At 33.9% G+C, this 24,834-nt stretch overlaps 1 protein-coding gene across 1 annotated transcript in view; it reads right to left on the reverse strand.

The window, feature by feature from the left end:
• Window positions 1-14,198, reverse strand: part of LOC115243590 — a 273,190-nt gene extending 258,992 nt beyond the window's left edge. The window contains exons 1-2 of the mRNA XM_029820717.1: window positions 10,499-14,198; window positions 169-219 (exon numbers count right to left, since the gene is read on the reverse strand). Coding sequence (XP_029676577.1) covers window positions 169-219; window positions 10,499-13,630 — 3,183 coding nt within the window. The 5' untranslated portion in view covers window positions 13,631-14,198. The remainder of the gene's footprint in view (window positions 1-168; window positions 220-10,498) is intronic.
• Between the last annotated feature and the right edge of the window lie 10,636 nt (window positions 14,199-24,834).

Here is a 24,834-nt window from a genome sequence, read left to right on the forward strand (position 1 = left end):
ATATATATATATATGCATGTTTTAATATACAACGTGATAATAATAACAAATTTTAATTTAATATAGTAGATAGAGATATAGTTTGCAATTTGCACAAAATCACAAACGAAAAATATTATATATATATATGGACAGATTATTATATGTAAAAATAATACTATTACTCACCCGTGCTTTCGGCGTCTGCTTCAATCCAATGGCTGGTTGGCTGCGATTACTCTGCAAAAATAGATGAAAATCCTGGTTAACGGAATGACGATAAATTTATAATAATCATTAAATGTATGTTCGCTAAATCATATGTCATTATATCGACAGATACTTTTAGTCTGAAAAGTGATAAACCGCGATAAATTATTGTCGTAAAATGCGTCATCAAAATACAAAGAGAAACTCGCAGTTATATATAATACATACTAGAGTATTCATCTATGTATCCTGAACATGCATTTATGATAGAACACAGGATTTCGGTAGGATGATTGAAAACGTCGTATGGATATTCAAATTTAAAATACACGTTTCTGACATTTGATCCTTCGTATGATTTGCGCCGGAAAAATCTATCTTTATGCAAAAAACAAGTCGCAAGTCGGCCCGAATCGTTTGCCTTCTTTTATGCTATTCGACGAGGTATTTCCGGATCGTAGATAAATCCGATTCTGATAGCGTTCAAAGTGTCTTTTTATGCGGTATCGCCGCGATAAATTCACGGTGAAATGTTCGGTATCGTTGCTCGTCGTTGCTGGAGAGAAATACATAAATTTTAATTGGTATGCCGGGACACGAAGGAGGCAATCGCGTCATGGACGATGACCGTCCTGCAACGAACGCGGGCAAAATAACTCCATGTCGGGAACTTATTCCGGCAGAGTGACGAAGTGACCGAAACAGAGAGTCACGTATCTCGCAGCAATTTAATTAAGCCGTCGCACTCGCCATATATTCCTGCGTTGATTAAGCTGTTTTCGATACGCGTTTCTATCCGTACTGATTACCGCTACTGATTTGCAACGCGCTGGTTCATCTTTTTCACAGATGTTCACTGAAACGCCATAAAGTCTGTATCATTCTTTACAATAGCTTTTTGCACGATTTTTTTCTCATATAATGGAAAAAATTCAATCTTTAAAAGTTTTATGAACAGAGTTTATTTTATATGTATAGGTTTTTCAAAACTTATATTTTATATACAATAATTTATATTGCAATATTCAAATCTGCAAAAAAGATTAAATGAAGAAATAGATATGTTTTGCTAAATGTTAATATTCTAATAGTATATATATTCTGCATCTCTAAGATCTATAATTTATAAAATAACGTAAAAGGACTAAATGTTTTTGTCAATTTTACTAAATAAATTTATATAATAATAAATTTTTCATATAATAAAATTTATAACAGTTATATATTTATTTACAACAAAAAATTGATAACAGAGTAAATATTCTCCAATTAAAGGAAGGAAATACGTGCATGAACTTACAGATTCAGGATAATACTTGCGCGACTTAATATTTACTGAAACCGTTTTCATCCTCCGAGAAATTCCGAGCATAATCTGCACTAGACATGTTGATTACATCGGATTTGCATTTAAATATCCTCGGATTGCAACTTCCTATAGGAGCGGAAACGAGAGCATAGCATGGGCCGTCAGTTTCGACGATTCGATGCCGCACCGATGATAATTAGCGCACATTTAGCGGCATTTTGCTGGTCCAAAATCGGTTAACAGATATACTGAGAAACAAACGAGCTTTGTACGAGACGTGATAATTAAGCGGTTTATCCCGATTAATTCCGGATAATTACGCCGGCAATTAGTCCATTTGCTGTGACTGTCCAACGCAGCATGAATGGCAGAGCCTACCATTCGGTCCTACCTTACTACGCTCCGCGATTACGATCGACGAAACTATGTTTATGCCCTTACAACTCCTATGCTCACAGATTTTACTAGTCGTCTTGAATCTCGAAAATTGCCTCTCGTAAACCGAGAAACCGGATTTGAGCACTTTCCCGGTTACATTTCCATTGGAACATTCCCGCCGCCCAATTTAAACCGTCATCTGTATTTTATCACGCAATAAGACCGACGAGCGTAAATTAAACAGCCAAATATTTCCTTGGCTTCGTCTTGTGCAAGGAAAATTTGACATTTCCCAGTCAATGTGTTTGCATAACTGTCTCGTCATAAATATTATACAAAATTAAGATTACTTATCTTAGATTTTTTGATACTGTGCGCAATTTCGAAAAAAAATCAAGTTTAGCGAGATTCGGTTCTTATTCCCGGTCCGATGCCAATCGATGATTTTGACAATATAACGTCAATTGCCATTATTGTATTTATAATTATTCTTAGTTTTCTGCTTACTTTACGGCACGTATAATGTTTTAAAACGACTCGACCTACTTCCAGCAATTGCGGATCGTTCAACTTTCTTAACCTGCTCGTTTTGCCGACTTCCGTCCATTTTTTTTTATCCTTCCATCTTCCTCACCCTTTTTTCTATTTCCCATCTACTTAATTGTAGAGATGCTGTTTATGTCGAAAGTGTCACAAAGCCGAGGAAATTAAAAAAAGAGAACTAAAAAGAGAACTGAAGAGAGTACAAACAATAAGACAGGAACTTCAATGAAAAATCGCAGCCGCCTGGCAAAAATGCATCGATGCAGCCAAACACCATCTTGCATTGCGAACTTTTTTTTCTCGCTTACGAATCTTTGCCTCGCGCGAAAAGTTTTGACGGGCGTTTACCGGCGAATTTATCGGTATCGCGGTCTATTAACTCGTAATGGCATTAAGTCGACCTGCCGATACCCGATATGCCGTAAAATTATTTTCTGTTCGAACGCGGTACCCGGATTATATGACAGCTCCGCGTCGACTGCTTTTTTAACTTTACTTAATGACGACGAATCCAAGTCACGTTTTATAGAAAATGAGGGCGGAGATTAAATTAATGAGTTCGCGCAGAGTGAAACGTAAATAAAAAAAAACGGATAAAAATAATATATATTTGAGTTTGTACGTTAAAATATTGAACAGTCACTTTATCTTATATTTTAACAATGAGATATTTCTCCTAGTACTACATGTAACAGAGCTGTTGTGTTAATTTAATTTTCTTATAACCGTGATTAAAATCTTCGTATCATTTTATTATTAATGTTTTATAATTCATCTGGCAAAATTCTTCTAATATATATTTGTGTATTCGGCGTTAGCCCCTGGTAAAACCCATTGCTGATTGGTTAACAGACAAGAATTGGTTAGCCTAGATTGCTACTACGATTAATCCAGCCTTGAGTCAGCGCCAGGAGTATTCGAATTGAAAACAAATCAATCCGGTGGAATGAAACGTGGCATGAGAGCTCCGGGTATCAGAACGCTCGGGAAAATCCATTGGCGGGTCACGTACAAAGGAAACGGGAATTCCATTTCGCGGAGGAAGCTTCTGCCCGTCTCCGATGTGCCATTCGGATAATTATTCAGTCACAGCGAGTGCTTTAGACGGCTGTGATCGCAGAAAGAGGATGATATTTGATTCCGAGGATGAGAGAGACACGCGTTCGCGCACTCATATACTATTTAATATCGTCCAGCTGTTTAATACTGTTAAATTCGTCCAACGATTCGTTTCATCTATCCCATATCCTGTGCTCTTGTCCTGTGCTTTCATCCTCCTTTATAATATTTTAATAATTTGTAGCTTTAATAACGTGGCTTGATTCAGCGAGATTTTAATTTTATACGCATAGAAAATCACACAAAATTATACACCAAACGAACAGGCCATTGATAAACATTGATAGCCTGTCATTTTCCAGTCATCCAAATATATCTTTTCACGGATTGTGTGACTTGTTTGCAAAAATGCATTTTGTGTTGCTTTGGTCATTGAACTAATGATAAACTAAAATTATATAAATCATTTATCCCATTTATTTTGCGATACGTATTAAGGCTATTTTATTTTTTTATTCTTATCTTTTTATTCATGCGATCACATCGTTCAGTCAGCTTGAGAATTGGTATATCAGAATACATTTGTGGTCATAACGCCGCAAAAAAAATCGATGGTCGTTTAACTATTTTAGCACAACCCAATTTTTCTTCGGTCGCTACGGTATTGTCAATAAATTTTTAATTACGTTTGGTGCACGGTGTAGTTAGTGTTTTCGTATCAAGCAGTAACCAAAGTGGATGAACTTTTGTTTGTAAATTTCAGCTTCAAACGCGAGAGACATTAATGGAACAATTTTTGCCTGTTCTTCTCATGTGTTACATGCGGAATAGAAATTTTAATATTCTACTTTATGAGATCTTGAATGTCTTTGTATTGTATCTCCTAATATATGTATATTACTTTTCTTTCTCGCTCAAGTAAAATTATATATAAAATTATATATGTTTCTTTTGCTCAAATAAAACTAATGTTGAAACAACCAAAACATTTTTTAAGAGACAAAATAAAAACATTATAATTTTAATATAGAATTATATTAATTACATATTGAAATTCTGATAACTCTTTTCCATGCAGATTCAGCACTTTCTGTAAATATCCACGTTTAAAATATTTAAAACTAATTTTTTCAGAAGTTATATTTTATATTTCTACACATATTTAAATCACAAACTTTATTGACAGCAATAACGTTATGGAATAACTTATAAAATAAAAATTTATAAAAATCGATTATAACAGCCATAATTATAATAATTAAAAAAAAAAACGGATTTGTGAACTTTGGAGAGCATATCTAATTTCTTTTTGCAATAATAATAGATTACAATTATACTTGTATAATATCAGAAATAAAAATATAATCAAATGTAATTTGTATTGTCGCATATCTACGTCAAGATAAATAAGTTTATCCATACAAAAAAAAGTATATGTAAATTATAAAATAAATTTGCAAAATACGTCAAATATTTTGATTTTTGTTTGTTCATAGACGGTCGTATAATTTAATTTAAATATGCTCTATGTTTATTCAAGAACAGTTTATACGAGCATTTATTGATCAAAAGAGAGAAGTTTCTAGTAAATTTTACAGATTTGCTGCATCAATCGCGAATGTTGTCAAGCGGAAAATTTATCTCGAGAGATATACATTACAAGAATATCGATTTGTCTAAATAGCAATAAAAGCTCAAAAAAAAAAGAAAGTTTTTAAGAAACTCAATAATGGCAAAGATTTTTCTTGGACACGGAAGACAATAGACGCACGGTTAATTATTCACGCGCGAATCGGCTCGTGGTTTTGATCAAATTTTAATCCTGACTAATCCATTTCGTGCTCCAATGCTCGCGATTGCGCGTGCCAACCCGCTGTTTCGGACTGCGGCTCCGCAATTGTAATTAGCGTTTTCGTTACGCCACCCATTCCTGGCGATTTCCCACGAGCGTACGTAGAAAACAAATTAGCCTGTGATCACGAAAGATGGCGACCATTGCAGATTGTATAATTAATACACGACCGGCAAAAAACGTGATATTTTGTCGCAACATTATCAATGTAAAACATTTGATTCGTTGAATGTAATAATGTGTCAATACGCGCACGTATACAGATATGTTCTTGATATGCGAATAAATTAACTTTGCGACCGTGTATTTTATTTCCTTGTTAACATGATAACCGAAAACATTACGATCATAATACATTAATAATCATAATTTATAATAATAACAATACTAAAAACGATATATAACAACATTAATAATCACATTACAGTTTATTATATTTTACAATTTTACAACAATACGATTCTTTTGCTATGGTTTATTATTGTATAAAATTTTAATTTATAGAAATTAGATATTGCTTTGTAACTTTTGTGTTGTTGCCTTATAGTGATATTACATCGTATTTTATCTCAGCTGTTATAATATTGATACAAGCGAAAATCAACGTCCTCTCATATTGCATATTTTTGAATAAATTTTGATTTAGTGATACTATTCAGCTTTCGTTACACGGGTATACATATACAATTTCTCCGCAATTATCTTAACTTGTTACGAAACATTCCAGATGCGATTTCTAGAATACATGTTGAAGTTACATTCGGGATTGTTACATGTCAGAAAAAAATGTAAAGAAAAACTGTAGCAAAGTGAGCGCAGAATAATTGAATAGAAATATATATATATTACAATATTAAAATTACTTAATTTTTATATGTTGTTTTACCTAGCAAGCATTGTGTAGATATTAACACAAACTTGGGTTTTCTGGCTTAAAAACGGTGGTATCAACACAATTTCCATTGCTGATATTTGTAGTATCGATCGGTTGGAATCCTACTAGATATCCCGCGGGTTCGCTGAGATAATCTTTCAAAGAAGTATTATAATTGTCTTACTACACGAGAGAATAAGATTCTTAGCATAGCACGATCTACGAAATATTTTCTCGTGGAATTGCCGCCGGTTATGCGCGGACGCTTTTATAAAACACGCGTTTTAAAATAAAATCACCATTGGTACGATAACAAGAAAATAGTAGCCGAGAAATAAAGGCGTACATATCGATCGCGTATCAATTACAACGAAAGCTCGAATTATTCGCGTGGTCGTCCGTGAAATTGCGCGGAGAAGAAACCCGAGCAGCTAATCCGCGCACACGAGAATGTTCGATTTTGTAATCGGATGCTGGAATAAAATCAACGGTCGGTTTATATTGTCATGGATATATATATATATATATATATATATATACATGGATTAAAAACACATACGCAACTACCAGGCATGTTTCTCGCGGTGGTGACCATCGTAAATACTTGGCGATAGCGCATAAACCGGAGAACTATTAGTCACAATTTGCAACCACATGCTAAATGGCGGTGGGAAAAGTTATGCTTGAAATTTCGCAAAAACCTTCGCTAGTGAATAACTGTGGAGATTTGTAAAAGCTTGTACAATCGGTTACTATATAGCTATCACGTGCGAAACGCCCGCAGCGAAATAAAAGCACGGCAAAATCGATCCGCGCGAAAGGACTGACATTGTTTGGGACGCTGGAGTTTTGCAAAAAAAAGTGCTACATGCGTGCTGGCGAGAACCGTTTCTAAAACGCCAAAGAAAATACGTATTTACCAAAACAGAAAGACAGAGTTTAATTTCAAAATTTCTGTGTATTTCGAGCAAAATGTGTCACGAATTTCATGGTGTCAGAAAGCTCTGTAGTAGCGCGCGTTGGTACAAGAATAGATTCCGGTTATTGGGTGGCCGTTACCTGGAGATTTTCTCGCGGGTTTGAGAAATTCCAGCAATCTATGTGTTGATCCTATTTGATACCGTGCAGCACTCTTTCGCTTATCAACGTTGTCTGTTCGGGAAATAGCGTTTTCACAGAATAAAGGTATATAGTCACAGTACTGTAATCGTTATACATGCCTGACACACTTTAAAGTCATGTAATTTAACGATCTACTACGCTTGGCCCCCGATTTTTTTAATCACAGGCCGTGAAACGCAGAGAATACATGCTGGCAAGTTTGCTTGCAAAGTCCCGAATAATTCTAGCGTAAAGGAAGATACAGGCGTTGTAAAAAGAATATCGAAACGTTCCCGTTTCTACGTACAGGGAAAGAAAAGTTAGAAGGTTTATTGTACGCCCTTGGCTGATTTCTTGTCCTTTTATCTCCTCTGCACCCTAACCACCTTTTTTATTCTCTCGCAATGTCGCGTCGTTCCGCCAATGTACACGACACGCGAGACTACTACTCATATTTAATTCATGATGGGCCGTTATTCATAACATTTCTCGACTTAATTCGCCCCCTTAGTCGAAAAGTACAAGTTTAGGGCGTGGCGGAACAATTTCGCCCATTCCAACTTTTGTTAAAATCTATTAAATCATCGCATTCTCGACTCTTTTGTCATCAATTATATTTCTTGCATCACCAAACTATCTTTATCCAACATCGATTCCATATTTAAAATTTATACGGGAAAATATTTTACTTTTGAGAAATAATTTCTTTTTTTTTCCTTTTGAAAAAAATTCATTTACTATGCTTTGGAAACAATACATTGATTTACATGTTTCAATGTGTAAAGAATAAGTAAATGTGAATGTTTTTTCACGGCATCCCGATAACTGAACTTTTCAATACAAATTTATGCGATTTTGTGAAGATGCGTTGAAATATAAACATATAGGCAAGTGTTATTCAGTGAATGGTAAAACCAGATTTATATGTCAGCGAATGAAACGAGTCTGTGTAAATAAATTCCTGGAAGAAACGATTTCTGAAAAGCCCACACTATTCGACAACGATGCTTTCACAGAATCGAGCTTGGTCGGAGAGATGAATGTATCAAATCGTATAGAATTTCTATACGTTGGCCGAAAAGAGAGAGCTCTGACATACTACATGAAGGGTGCGCTGGCGACGAAGAAAAATGTTAAACAAAAATTCGATAAAGAGAGAATACCTCGATATATTTTCGATACAATGTGAGAAAAATGAGAAATTTGCAAATACATATGTATGAACATAATAATAGTAACACCCAATTTGTACGCATTGTAGATAAACGATTAGATAACAGAAATCAAGTAAAAATTAGTCATTACTTATTATTTATATAATAAATTAATATATAATAATAAATTGACACCGATAAAAATATGAAGGAAAGATATAGTTATCAAGAGCAGAATACGATATTCTCATTTTTTAAATACGACAGTTCTGAGATATTAGATAACATAGCACTTTGCAACCAGAAATATGAATTGTCTTTACTTTTTCATTATCCAGCGAGCTTGCAATTTGAAGCGAGAGATATTTGCTTTTTCAGAGAGATAAACGTCGAAACTTTTCATACGCAGTCGATTCGCCATTGTAACTCAATTTCGCTAATACGATGTCAGCATTGATACAACCGCAATAGCAAATTTTATTTGTCGTCTCATTATACGTCAACTACTAGTAGAGAAATATTTCATAAAGAAGAAATTAAAAAGAGATATTTATTTTTAAAAAATATTTCATTTACTTTAAATAATGTCATTTAAGGAAACCGTTTGTTTCTCTTTTATATAAAAAAAAAATTATGCTCTTTTATATCATTTCTTTGTGATCTGCAATCTTGCAAATAACTACTATTGTCAAAAAAATATACAAATCATATCTTGACAAAAACAAGATACATTTATATTTGGATGTATGTATATTATGTCATACATTGACATTATATGTGTGCTAGTATCAAAATTATATCATGTAGTCAGAGATATGATGCAGAGATAAACAAATTATAATCAAAGGATATATTGATATAATTGTATATATAACTACTGTTTATACAATTAATCTAACAAACCATTTGTTTACCTATATTTATGAAATTAAGATCATTTTGTGGGCGTTCTAGTTACATAAAAAAACATCAATTTACTCTTTAAAATCTTTCTAATTCACTCTATATTCAAAAATATATTATCTATTTAAAATATTATTTATTCAAAAATATATTACCCAATATATAAATCTAACGATTCGAAAAGCCTCGATCATAATTAAATATTTGACATCGCGAGTAATATATTTTTATTTTATAAAAATGTCGATCATCAATCAAAATGGCTCAATACATCGCATGATACGCATGTGTTTGAATTGCATATACTATTTTTTATGAATTTGTTCAATTCTTTTATGACTATCTTTTTTTATTGACAGGTGGTAGCACAAAAGACTTATAAAAAGGATGATGTATGTATACCCTGCGAACGAAATACAGTTGTACGATATGAAAAAAATCTGGCTTTCGTTATTCGAAACACGTTCGCGACCGAGCGAATAACGTCACCGTCAGACGATGCTGGTGCATAGCTTTTTATAGTCGCGACAAGAACGTTGAGACTGCAAACGCTCGGAAGTGGAGCCAAAGGTACACAGGGCCCGTAACAAAGTTTTCAAAGACAACATCAGGTCTGATATTTAACGAGTTCATTCCACTCGGATGCCGCGACAAAAACTGCAAACGGAGATCTCTATCTGCCTGCATCGTCCGGATCTTGCTCGCTTGTAACCATTCATTGCCGCCGCAATCTCCTCGGCCGCGAACACGCGCGTACTCTCTAACATTTTGGATAACATAAAGGGAGTTTTCGCCGCGTATTACTCCAAAGATCGTTGATTCTAACTAGTGCAAAAACAAGATGTTGAACCGCTATTTATACTTTGAAGATACACAGAATTTGCGATTCCAATTAATGCAAAGTTTCGATTATGCTTTGCGAATGTATTTGACGTATAATATTGAGTCATTGATTAAAATAATAATATAATTGCTAATTAATAATAGTATACAATATAGATTTTTGCAATTATTCTCTTATTTAAATATGGTTATATTTGCGTGTTTCTATATAAGATATTTGGGATAAAATAGAAATTTCAAATAATCGACAAAAATAACTAACAAATAGAAATATTTTTTTTTCTGGATATTACCTCAGCTTCCGGCGACTGCACTATCAAGGACGTCCGTGGTGGTTTTTCCGGCGGTATTTTCTTCAGCGTACCGGTGAAAGAGCTAGCAGGTATACCAGCACTCGTCGCTAAAGCACTCTCATGATTCTCAATCTGGCACTGAAGTCGATGAAACTGGGAGAACGAAGTACGCGACGCGTCGGCGCGATCGAATTGCGGGAGGCACGGTAATGGCATTTGCGACATGTTCGGTATCTGAATGGAATTCGGATCGGAAACGTCGTGTTGTACGCGGGACGTCAGTTTCTCACACACGGACGATTGGCAGGCTTGGAGGGTGGCACTTTGCGGATACGCAGTAGTCAGAAGTGTCTGATGAAGGCTGTGTACCGGTTGATGAGTCGTGCAAGATTTATCCGATGATTGTTCCTGATGATTCGGAAGAGGGCTCGCTTGAACCTGATGTGTATCGCTCGTCATTGGAAGTTGCGCAAAATCACCAGATATCTTGTGAGTTTTATCATTCAATTGACCTTGATTTTGCAAACTTTGCAACCGAGCTTGAAGATCGCTCTGCTGATGTTGAAATTGCGCCACTTTATCCAAAATTTGATTTTGATTTTGAAGACACTGCAACTTGGCTTGGAGGTCGCTCTGCTGACGTTCGAATTGACTTAATTTTTCAGAGATTAAATCGAGACTCTGTTGATTCTGCAATTGTTGTTGCTGGGCCTGAAGAGAATCTATTTTCTCGCTCTGGTTTTCTAACGTATTCTGCAAATTTTCCATCTGGCTTTTACTATGAGTGAGCAAATTAGAGGAAGTATTATGACTTTTACGATGACTGTGAATTATGTGATCAACTTGATCAATTGGTTTGCCAGCAACCGACTCGCCAAAATCTGTCACTACAGTCAACACAGTTTTCGTATCTATTTTTGCCTCGCTGAGAGCTGGATATTGATGACAAAGATTCGGACTGGCTCTTTGCGATGAAGTCGTACTAGCTACCGATCCCAGATTCACTACGGATCCTGTAATAGGTTGCTCATCGAAATCCTTCCTCGAGAGTTCCATGTGCTTCGTTAGATCGGCGCTAACGTGTCTCAGATGTCGACGTTGCTCCATTATAGTACTTTGACTAATATTAGGAATGGGTTGAAAGGCCGATTGAGACATTCTCGACTCTTTTCGATCATCCAGTGGATGAATCGACCTGATATCTCTTCTTTCTTCCGAAGGATTACGAGAACGAGGACTTGTCGTAAATATTGGACCTTGCATTATGCTCCTTTCATGTTCTTGCCGTTGACGTTGTTCTGCCCAGATTGCCAGCTCCTGTCTAGTCTTCTCAAAGTTTTGGCTAACAAAAGAAGGACTTTTCTGTCCGGCGCGATCAACAGACGTTTCACGAATCGACACAAACGGCATAGGCGATCTCCTTACATCTTCTATTCTTTTACCTTCTAAATTCATGGGTGATCTTCGGTGTTCTTCAAAATAATCCGATCGTCTGTTTTCTGAAGGAATGGCAGTTCTCTGATTCGGACTCACGTTACCCCATTCGGGCTTCCTATCGGCCCCTATACTCTTTCTATTTTCTTGTCTCGTATCAAACGCCATCGGCGATACACGCAGACCCGCATCCAATCTCCTTTGTTCAGTCGGAAATATTTGATTAGTCTCGACTCTCTTGGCGTCTACTGCAGTCGTCGTTTTCCTCCCCGACATAACCTCTTGATTACCGTCGCCAGGAAACGTAAAAGTTATCGTGTCATTTCGTCTTTGGAAGCTGGTAGTCACATCGACCGATATAGATTTCCTATGCTCCGACCTGGACACATATAAGCCGCATTCCGTGGCGATTGTATCGACTAGTTTCTCTCTACCCGACTGATCACCGTTTGTATCTACATACAAACCATCTTGTCTGATTCTGGGATTTTGATTAATTGTAGTTAGATATCTTCTATCCGATCCATCCGGACCGATCGGCGCGCCCGTCATAACTATGGTGCCATCACTACGATGAATTGAATCCTGTTGAGCAGTCGGCGTCGACTCATACTTCGCCTTTTGCAACGCTGGCACATCAACACTTGCGGATTTTCTATGTCCGGGATCATGGGTGGTAATCTTGGAATTGCCACGAGGCGGCACCATTGGTTTCGGTCCTCGACAAGGTCGCTCCGTCGTCTGGATAGCGATCCCATGTGTTACATTCTGAGCGATCGGCTGAATAATCGGTTGTGTCTGATACTGGCCGATCTCTTGCGAAAATCTTTGTGGATTCGGCGACTGTTGACCAGAATATTGTTGAGCGGGATAAATAGAACCGGTATGTGGATTGTACGGTATGGCGTTCATTACTGTCTGCGGATATTGACTATAAGAATATTGCGGCTGTGTACCAAATTGAGCGTAACTCGGTGGTTGTGGTACGATTACACCCGAGTAATATGGTGGCTGCGGACTGGCGGATTGCGAAGGTATCTGTGAACCATGTTGAACCGTTACGTATTGACCTTGCCCAGTAAACATGGGATTAGTCGCACCGCTCTGACTGTAAAGAGTCGGATCACGATAAGTGACGTCTCTCGTTACATAACCAGCTCTATCGGAATATTGCGTTTGAGGATAGATCTGCGATCTGACCTCAAATTGTCCTCGTATCTGCGGATATTGATTTTGATCGTAATCAGAAGCAAACTGCGGATACGCTTGCACCGGTACTGTCTGAGTGCTGGTCTGAGACACATGCTGAGTTCTGTCTACATTACTTTTCTCTTGGCCGTATTGCGGAGGTGGCAATTGACCGGTTGAAGGGTGTTTATCCTCTGGTAATCCTACAGATTGTCTTCTTCCCGACGGATATTGTGCAACTGGATGAGCAAGTTGTTGCTGCTGCTGTTGTGAAGTCTGTTGCGGCTGCTGATCCTGAACTTCTCCTAAGGTATTCTGTGTTTTTTCTTGAGTGAATTTCTCGTAATCCATCGTCCGATTTTCGAAACCGTTAGAAAGATCCTGTTTCGTAATATCGGCGAGCGGCTCAGCACGACCGTTCTGGCACGTTGTCTGTTGATTATCGGTCGTTTGTCCAGCTTGATTTTGTCCTTGAATATCGTTCATTCCACCTGACCCTGACTGCGACATATTGGTGGCACCCACCGACGGTCGTCCGCCGATGTAGCCAAGAATTCGCCCCAATCCACACACTGTGACGATTTAGTGAGCAACACTGCCAAAAAGATTTAAACTAGCTAACTTGAATATTGTCGCTGCAGATTGCGTTTCTACACCTTCTTGTTTGCGTTAAATTAACTTGATGTATGTAAACATTAATCTTGTATACGTGGTCAATGTTTTCGATGTCTCCAGAAATTTTTTCAGATAAGTTTTCACTCTTTTTCCCTTTTTCTCTTTAAATTATTAATTAAGAAATAGTTTAATTGCTAATTATTTGGCTCAGAAAAGGAGAGGAAAATCGCTGTTGAATAATTCTCTAAGAATTATATTTCTATTTATTTTGCTTCGTGAATTATATATAATAATTATTGACTGTGTCATAACCAACAGTATTCGTTCAGTACGTCGTTACTTGATGAATAGAGTAATAGAAAATAATAAGATTCGCCGATGAAATTCCAGCGTTGTGTAATGTTCCTTGCAGTTATCGATTTGGTCGCTGATAGTTTCCACGAAACGAGATTACAGAGGTGAAGTGTTTCTTTTACTTATTTTTCTACGCTCTTTTATCCTCTTTTCTTCAATCTCACTTTGTCCGTTATAAAAGTACTTTTCACACAGAATGACAATCCAAAAAAACTTTTTCTTTCAATAGCGACATTCTTTATTCTTCCTCACTTTAAAACATTGTATATGTATGCTTTCGTTTATATATTTATGCGATATATATATATTTAATATTATTATAAACGTAGACTTTTGATTATCTCGACATTGATTGAAAACACTGTAGCTATTTATAAATTTTTCCAAACATTATATCTGACAAAAATCTCACTTTGATTTTTTATCCATATTCTCTGTACATCTTTTGATTGAGTTGTTCCTTGAACTTTCTAAAAACAAACTTTTGTTTTCGATGGTAGCGACTTCGATCACGGTTGGTCGTTAACTTTCGAGAAGGAAAATAACCCGATCCTATCAACTTCACGAGAGCATCGTTTCATTAATGTGTCCGCTGCCTCTGATAATAAAGTTTGCATATCTTTCCATTTTCTGTATATTTTTGCACGAGCTTTGCATCCAATACAACTTATCTGAAAAAATACAATTTTAAAATGCACCGAATGTCTTTCGATGCACCTGCATCGTGGATTTCTGCCCTTAAAAATAAGAAAAAAAATAGCTTGCTTATTTTAAAATTTATTATGTTTTGTTCAATATTTTCGCGTAAAAAGGAGAGTAATTCTTTTCCATATCCCAGTAACTTTAAGTAATTGTTAACAAAAAATTTTTTTATTAATAATTAATTCTCTTTATATACAAGCTAATTATAATAATAATATATTCATTAATAATAATTTCTTAATAAAATATATTATTATTTAATTATCTAACAAAGTATATAAACTTATTTATTTATACAAGTTTTTTACTTATAAGAAAAAAATAAATATTTTTTATTTAAATTTTAATTTATAAAAATTTCATTATTGTTAAGTTATTGTCAACGTATCAAAGATTTGACCTAAAATCAAAATTTTAACATTTCACAATAATACGAGAGAAAAAAATAGTTGCGCGCCGGGAGAGGAAGATATTTTACAATTTATTTTACTCCCGAAAAAAATACAAAAATTGTTTTCTCGATTTCCCAAGTGTCCTATGATTATCGTATTTTCTACGAACAGAGCCATCTTTCACTGCCAGAAAGTTAATTCTCGGGAAATAGCGGCGATGAAAAGTTCTCATCAGTTTACACGCACAGCTAACCGATGAAATATTAGTAACAGTAAAGTACTGAAAATTCTCCTCCTCTCATCAGCTTATGTAGAGTAATCAAGTACGTTGTACAACTTGTGTTTTAGATTTAACTTCGAGATTGCTTCCTAAAACTGAAATAAATGATGGGTTAACTCTTTCGTTTATCTCTCGTATTTCTGTACTTTGAGATATTTAATTCAAGTATTAAAGAGAAATTTCAACAATGCAGCGCTTATATGTATATAACTATGCGTTTATTTCAAAACAATATATACAAAAATATATAAAATTAATTTTTATTTATATAAGTTTTATCAATTAAATATATATTTTTTATAAATATATATTTTTTATTAATACAAAATTAAATATTTTTTCACTTATATATATTATCAATTATATGTATATACATATATGTATATATTTTTCTCGTTTGTATATATATCAAGTATATATTTTTCTCGTTTATATATATTAAGTTTTCCTACATTTAATATTCTTTAATATGATTTTTTTATAAATAAGTTTCATAATTTTTTGAAACTTTATGCTATTTAAATAATAAATGTTTCCTGTTAAATCTCTACAATAATAATAAACCGCAAAGGATATAATAACGAAAACGAATCGTGCAGCACTTTTCTGCAATTAAAAAAAAAAAAAAATAACGACTACAACCTTCTTAATATACTTTGTAAACAATCTAATGTATACAAAACGATAAATATGATGGCAAAACCATTGCTCACTTATAATCACCCTTATGCGATAAAATTTTCCTTTACTGCGTTACCCTGATTGAAAATTGCATATTTAAAATTTCATTTGTATTACACGCTTCTGCTACGTATTTTATATTGTATATATGTAGCAAAGATAAATATTGTTAGTTTACATCTAAGAAGAAACACAAAGTGCGTTTATAAAACGAGAAAATACGCGTAGTAAGAAGCGACATATTGTACAATTTGTTCTACGTATGTATATATGGAATTATTGTCGCTATTTCTCTGTCTGTCATATATATGCCTGCTATACCCTACAACTTTTTTTTCTTCAAATGCATGATGCACATAGTACGTGCATCAGTACATCTTCATACATTTCGCGTGCATTCACCATACTAGTAATACATTGAAAGTCTAAGCGTTTGCAAGGCAGAGATCGTGGCACATCCACATCTGTGTTCATATTCTCTCGAAATGCATTCATACATGTTTATAGATCCTTGATATTCTTGTCATTCTATGTGTAGAGCTGTAGGCACGTTTATACTTATTTGCAGAACTAAGGTGAATAGACATCTTATTTTGTTAATACATATATACAGAGATGCGCTTTCATCTCGTTTAATACATATGAATATAAAGATATCTCTTTTATTGTTTTGAAAACGTCCTCACTTAAAAGATATCACGATAAATAATGTTTTGTATTAATATATATTGTTCAAACGAGAGAAATATACGGTATATCAGGGACAGCCATGCGTAACAAGCACGTGAAAAGTTTTCAACTCAAACATTTTATAATATATAGATTTGCATACGCTTTTATTTATGAGATCTCGCGAATATAATAAATTTCATTTGTATAGTAATTAATTATTTTTGTATTTTTGAGTTACGTATAAATTAAATTAGTATTTTGTTACACAAAAGAAAAATGTGATATATTCATCATTTTATTAAATGACTTTATAAAACAACTTTCTATGTAAAATTTTATATAAAGATATTATAACTGCAAAAGAAAATACATTATCGTCATAGTTTGTATAAACCAGTGTGTGAACTGCCATCATCGATAAACTGTATAAAGTCTTACGTATATATGCTTTACGCGAAACGACATGTTTTACGAGAATTGCTTTCGCTGACAATGCGAATTTGATGCTGTAATTCAGCTTATAGTCGCGGAGAATAGATCTATGATTGCTATCGCTGGTGAATAATTCGAGAAAATGAAGTTCTCCAGCCAGTTTAACGTCATATAGCGCGTGCATTCAACATTAGACATGCATTATTCTCGCGCAAATCACTCAACGCTAAGTTTATAATTACACAGGGTGATTAAAATCTTAATCCTTTAATATATATATATATATATATATATATATATATATATATATATATATATATATATATATATATATATATATATATATATATATATATATATATATATATATATATATATATATATATATATATATATATATATATATATATATATATATATATATATATATATATATATTAAAGGATTAAGATTTTAATCACCCTGTGTAATTATAAACTTAGCGTTGAGTGATTTGCGCGAGAATAATGCATGTCTAATGTTGAATGCACGCGCTATATGACGTTAAACTGGCTGGAGAACTTCATTTTCTCGAATTATTCACCAGCGATAGCAATCATAGATCTATTCTCCGCGACTATAAGCTGAATTACAGCATCAAATTCGCATTGTCAGCGAAAGCAATTCTCGTAAAACATGTCGTTTCGCGTAAAGCATATATACGTAAGACTTTATACAGTTTATCGATGATGGCAGTTCACACACTGGTTTATACAAACTATGACGATAATGTATTTTCTTTTGCAGTTATAATATCTTTATATAAAATTTTACATAGAAAGTTGTTTTATAAAGTCATTTAATAAAATGATGAATATATCACATTTTTCTTTTGTGTAACAAAATACTAATTTAATTTATACGTAACTCAAAAATACAAAAATAATTAATTACTATACAAATGAAATTTATTATATTCGCGAGATCTCATAAATAAAAGCGTATGCAAATCTATATATTATAAAATGTTTGAGTTGAAAACTTTTCACGTGCTTGTTACGCATGGCTGTCCCTGATATACCGTATATTTCTCTCGTTTGAACATAATTTGTAAATAATTTAAATCATACTCTGCACTCTATCTACCCAAAAAAGTTTCCGTGATTCTCCGCGCATAACAAAAGTTTGGAAATATGTACAAGCGAGATGCACCGGAAATCCTTTATCTCAGAGGAATGGTTGACACTGCATAGATCACATTTACTGGATTCAGATCAACAACCAAGATTAATGGACAAACTCTAAAACTAACTTTATATCCAAATCAAATTGCCAAATCTGGTCGATTGGTGCACTCAAGGAAACATAAACGATCGGCCAAATTTGCAACTACTTGGTCTACAAACTATCTAACAGGATCTCTAAATTCGATTTAAAGACGCAAAAAACTCAAATAATTAGAATTTGTCAAATAAATGCAAAAAATTCAAATTCAAAAAAGATATTCAATATATAAGTAATTACATGTATGTGCTTATATTATATTATATTATATATTAGAGTAATTAGATATTAATTTCTTTTTTTTTAAGATATATGTTACAATTTATTATAGTTAGAGATAGATAGTTCTTTTAATTATTATTTTCATCTAATATTATGGATCCAACTACCGCGCCTGGCTCTGATTGCCATTTCCAATTAATTTAATTTAATATTATGGATGTTATGGAAAACTTATTAATTGAATCATGTGTATGTTTTTACATTTATATCAAACTATTTTCAATCTATTCTCTTATTATTCTTTTATTATTCCCTTATTATTTTCTTATTATATTCAATTTATCTTATTAAATTTGAACAAGTTTTCTAATTTTATTAGGAATAACAGCAATCACACACATCCCTTAAAAACAATTGCATTTTGCAATTTAGGAATGCATCCAATTTAAAAAAAAAATAACGCATGGAAACCAAATATGGAACATCAACAGTTAAGAAATTTTGCATAGCTTGCGTTTAATATTTTCAATCGGCAAATCTTCTCTCGCAAATATTTTTTCCGTTTGCCTGTGTTTGATTCATTTCAAGTTTGCATCAATCTAGTCTGACCCAAATACAAAAGTTCGCATCCTAATATTAAGTATCGACTGCGATCATGGATTTTTTTAGCAGGCTTCATTTCGCCCAAGTTAATTGAATCCTCGAAGCGATCCAATTGACGGACGACCAAATTTTACCAATTATCGTATCGAGCGTCGAGAAGTCAATTTGGGGTACGGTCTAAAAATCGCTTATGCAGACATAGCGGTTTAGGTACGGCGATGTTAATTTCCGTGCGAGAGCTGCATAAAAAAGAATATCGAAGATAGCACCTCACACGTTGCGCGCCTATTCGACATCCGTGAGCGAGCCAAAAAACCACTCTTCATCTTCCGACTCCCAACTACATCCTCGACCTGGTCGCGAAAAGAGGTATTGAGAGAACGGGCGGATAGGTAATATCCGTGCATCATCCCGCGCAAACGTGTGCAAGACACGCTCCGATGCGAAACGACGGGTATGATGGGTCGTCGAATAATCTAGAGTGGAATGAAAATTCCCGAGGTTTCCCAAGACCGCTTCGACAACCTGAAATGCGGGGATTACGGATAGCAATGATGACGCCGTTCCCGAAATTCTACGAAGGTTGACGTTTCATAGTATAAACTTGTATTAAAAACTTTCGGAACATATGTATATATCTTTCTCTTCTACTTTTTCGTCAGATTTTTATCCTTAGATATGTCATGTTTTATAAATTTCTATTTCTATTGTATGGTTATATCCAATATTTAAATAATTTTAATAATAAATATTTAATAATATTTAATAATATATAATATAAATATTTAATAATAAATATTAAATTAAATAAATATTAAATATGTACATATATATATACATATATGCAATCTATAATGGAACAAATTATGCGAGACAAGAAAAACCTACTTTGAAATACCATACTTTCCGTCATCTTTGGTACGTATTTTTTTTTTCTTTTTCTGAATGATCCTCTAGTTAATCCAAGGTTTTCTAATTTCCATATTTATCAAAGGCGTCGAAAGTTTTCTGCGCTAACTTGGTTCCAAACTCGGAAACTTGCTCCCTTTGGGCAAACGGAAGCTCCGCTGGAACTGTCTTGTTCTGCTGTCACTACGTGAAAATTAAGGAGGATGGATGGCAGCATTATTTCTCCAACTTTCTGTCACCGTTTAATTATAGTCTGACAATATTATATGTTCTATATATATATGAAATCAAGATCTGACTTTATTATTAAATATATCTGAACAAGCAGAACCATGTTATAAGAAAAGATCATTGCCTGATTGATCAAACTAATGTGTTTTTGTGATTTCATAATACTATTTCATTTTATTTGTAAGTGCAGTTGCTTCTTTATTTTTACGCGTTTCTAAGAAAAAAAGTGAAATAATAGTTATATAAAGAATTTTTAAGCAAAATGGTATAGTTTATTCACATATCAGATGCAAAAAAAGCTTTATAAAAAAATTTCAGTTTATTCCGTTCATCAAAAAAACCATCTTTCGAATATATATTTACTTTAATAAAATAATGGGCTTTTCAAATCAAAATTAATATTGTCCATTGTTGAGTTTTTACCAACAATTGTCTACATCATTATATGGGCGAAAATTTTGCCAAGAGTATTACTGGGAGGATGCTAAGACTTGGAAAAATTACTGTTCCGATGCTAAGCACTCCCAGAAGTCCGTAATATATGAACTGAGCGCGTGGAGACTGTAAAACCCTTCGTTGCGCAAGGAATGCCCTTTTTCACGTGAGTGTGTAAAGAGGAAAAATGGTAGTATAGTAAAAATGACGTTGATATTGTATCAGAGGCAAAATATTATCTTTAAAATAAATTGATATTTTTTTAATAATTCTCTATTTATGCAAGAAATTCCCAAGGGATTTGTGATAATCAAGATCATTAAATAAAAGTTAATAAAATTCGTACTGTAATACACGTGCAAAAATAGAGTGCTAATTAGAACTTTGAATGCAAGTTACGCGACGAAAACGTAGCTTGAAAAAAAGAGAATGAAAAACAGCCCGAAGGAGCGCAACCTGATTTTATTATTCCTGTTAAATAAACGAAACGAGTTTTTCTTTTTCTCATTGTCAATTATCTCTTTAGTTTTCGCTTCTTGTTTCACTTCATCTCTCTTTATCTTTCTCTCTCTCTCTCTCTACAAAAAAATAGTAAAATATATGTTCCAGCATGATTAAATGAAATTTTCACTTTGTGAAAATTCTCTATCTATTAAAAATAATACCATTTATGTAGATTTTATTAGTTTCTGACGGAGGCTTATTAAAATATCTCATAATTTAACAATTTTTTCCAAATTTAATTTAGCTATACATTTAATCGGCTTATAGTATATATACAATAGTATATATTACAATCGTTTCTGTTGACAGAAAATAGAATGGCAATGAAGAGTACGTTGGAAAGACTTTTGATGCTCAAAAATTCTGCCTCGATTCTGGTGATGGACATGTTGTCGCTTAATATGGAACAAAGCGATATTTCATTTTGCGACGCATGGACAGGCGATGTTTGTACTTTCCGCAACTTTTAATCAATGTCAATCGGCGATATGGACGAATTAATTCGCGAGTGATCGATCCATTATGACAACGAATCGTAGAACACCTCGCATATAGACGGCGGGCCTATTGACGTGGCATTGTCGCTATCGTAGCTAATTATCTGGCGATTGTCGGATAATTCCATCGGGGATCGAATTATCTACGAAGCAGAGATGTCGATTTATAAGATTAAAGGGCGACCACGTACATTTTGCATGTAGCATATTTCACATTTAGGTAGCCAAATCTAGGACATACGTATTTTTTTCTCATTCTTGATAATTATTATCTCGTATTTAATAATTATAATAATATAAAAAAAAAATATATAATAAATTATAATAAACTAGACAATAATTTTCTATTAATATTATTATTATGTTATAATTTCTGTTTATTAAATAGTAAAAATATGTCTTACGCTAATTTTTATATTGTTGTAAATAGATAAAATAGAAAGAAAGAAAATCAATTATCTAAACAAGTTAGAAGATAGTAATACATCTATTAACGATTTTATCCATACAAAATTTTTACTTAAAAAAAGACTTAATAAAAGTTTAAACACAAAACTATTGCTTTTTCTTTGCTATTAATTATTACAAAAAAAATTACAAAAAATTCACTCTTTAAAGTTAGAAACTAGTTTTATAACATCAAGGCTTGTTACTCTTTCGTGTTTCTTGCTCCTTATCCTGCATTAAAAATGCTCGCGAGTGGCTAAACCCTTTACGATGGTAAAACTAGATATAATTGCGAACAGAATGGAAACGATTTCTGAGAGAGAGAGACAGAGAGAGAGAAAGAAAGAGAATCGTCGTAACACCGGCTTAAATCCGCCGAGCTGGTACAGAGATACGTGAGCTGTGTCTTAAGTAGAGAGACGTATATGCTGCGAGACGACCACCGAATAAAATATTACCCTTTTCTCGTCTGGCTGAGTTTTCTCTGTCACGGAGATATGTGCACATGTACATGTATGCCTATCTAATTTATCTTTCTCTGCATTCTTTTGCGGATTACACTGCATAATTACACTGCAAAAAATGTTACAATGAAACAAACCGGTGTTGTTTGCAGCATCATCTCTACAGAATCGTCGAGAGATATAGTAAATTCATAAATTCATGTTTGTAGTCTTGTCTGATAAATATATACTAATCCGTAATATACACATATAGTTTCAAGAGAATTAAAGTCGTTTATAGCAGAGAAAGAAAAATATAGTGAAAAAGAGAGAAAGAAAATATGATCTTGTAAACGAGAACGTATATAAAAAATACTTAGAATCAATCATCACATATATCTCTTGTTTTACTAAACCCAATAATATTTAAATAATCATAAAATTATTCCGACATCACGAGTAATCAATCACATAACAATCACATAATTTAATACTTGATAATCGATTTCAGAATTTTAATCTCTTTTACTTTTTAAATAGTACTTTAATTTAAAAGTATTAATTCTAAAAAAAAAAAAATGTATGCGTAATAGCTATGTGCATGGAGCAAAACAAATGTAAAAGTTTAGAGTATTTTTATCAAAAAAATATTAAGAAAACATGAAACTCTATATCTTGTTTACCTTTATGTTCGTTCGTTAACTTTTATTAACAGAATATTATTTTTTACCAAAAATCGGTACGCATATAATTGCATTGTATTTTAAGTTGAAACACAACAAGATCTCGAATTATGTGCACCAAGACGCATTGCTCTCGGACAGCTAACTAGGACGATTTCCGCAATATTCCAGGATTGCGTATTCGCTTTATTTGCACGCAACGATTTAATCAATGTTTAAATTTGAATCCAATTGTGCCAATATCACAGGTTTCGGGCACGCGCACGACAACCGCATATAAACGAGAAACTCGCACTTGCCTGCAAAATAGAGTCAATAAAAGCGAAATTCACAAAAACGACCGCGTTCACAAAGGATAATTTCGTAGTTGCGGTATTGACGGGCCAATTTTTGCCCTTTATAGATCGCACAATGACAATTTCTTCCCGTTACACAGCGATGCATTTTATTTACATCCGCTGAACGCACACCGGAACGCTGCGGAATCCCGCAGCGAATGAATTGAACGATAAATTGCAGGGCCCCCGGCGAAATTTACGAATGGACAGAATGAAGTCGTCGATTTTCCTTCCACAATTCCGTGTCCGGAATTCCGAACGCGGTCGTGATTAAAAAAGTACAGAGCAATCCGCGAATCTTGAGCGACGACGGACGAGGATATATTGTTGCAAAACTTTAATTTAAGCCATACACATCCGGTCACATGTTCTATCTCGCTCGATCGTTTATATTCGATTTACCTCCCGGAATTACAAATCTTCAGAGCCGCGTGTGCACCTTAATTTATTTTGGTCGACGGATCGGTATATCGATCGCAACCATCGGTCCGCCATTACTTACGCCCGCTTAATGTTTATGCTTAGCATACATGAATACCATAATTGCGCCTGATCCTGTCTGCACCAGCTCGAGTGGCGCATGTTGGGAAAGAATAATGAAAACGACGTGGTGTGTACGGTTCAACAACGGCTAGACGGCACCAGCAATTATCTGCCGTAATAAAAGTTGCATAAAGACGTGGGTGGATTCTTGATTCCGTACGCCTTTGCGTAAGTTTCAAGCTGATTAAAAATGAAGCCTATTATACACGCAATTTCACTAGGTAGAAGTTTTCCATATTTTGGAATATACTCGTTGACCGATAAGAGAATTCTAAGACAAAATAAAATATATTGCAAAATCTATAATTTATTAGCTTTTATTTAGCTTAATTATGTAAAAATATTTGTAGTATTAAAAATATAAATCTAATTTTTTTACGATCAAAAACACATAATACTAATCATTTGTAAACAAAAATCGCCTTTTTGCATTAAATAATCTCTATTTATCTTCTCAGATATTGCATT

Source organism: Formica exsecta, unplaced genomic scaffold (assembly GCF_003651465.1).
Source record: "Formica exsecta isolate Colony F162 unplaced genomic scaffold, ASM365146v1 scaffold72, whole genome shotgun sequence".
Lineage (NCBI taxonomy): Eukaryota > Metazoa > Arthropoda > Insecta > Hymenoptera > Formicidae > Formica > Formica exsecta.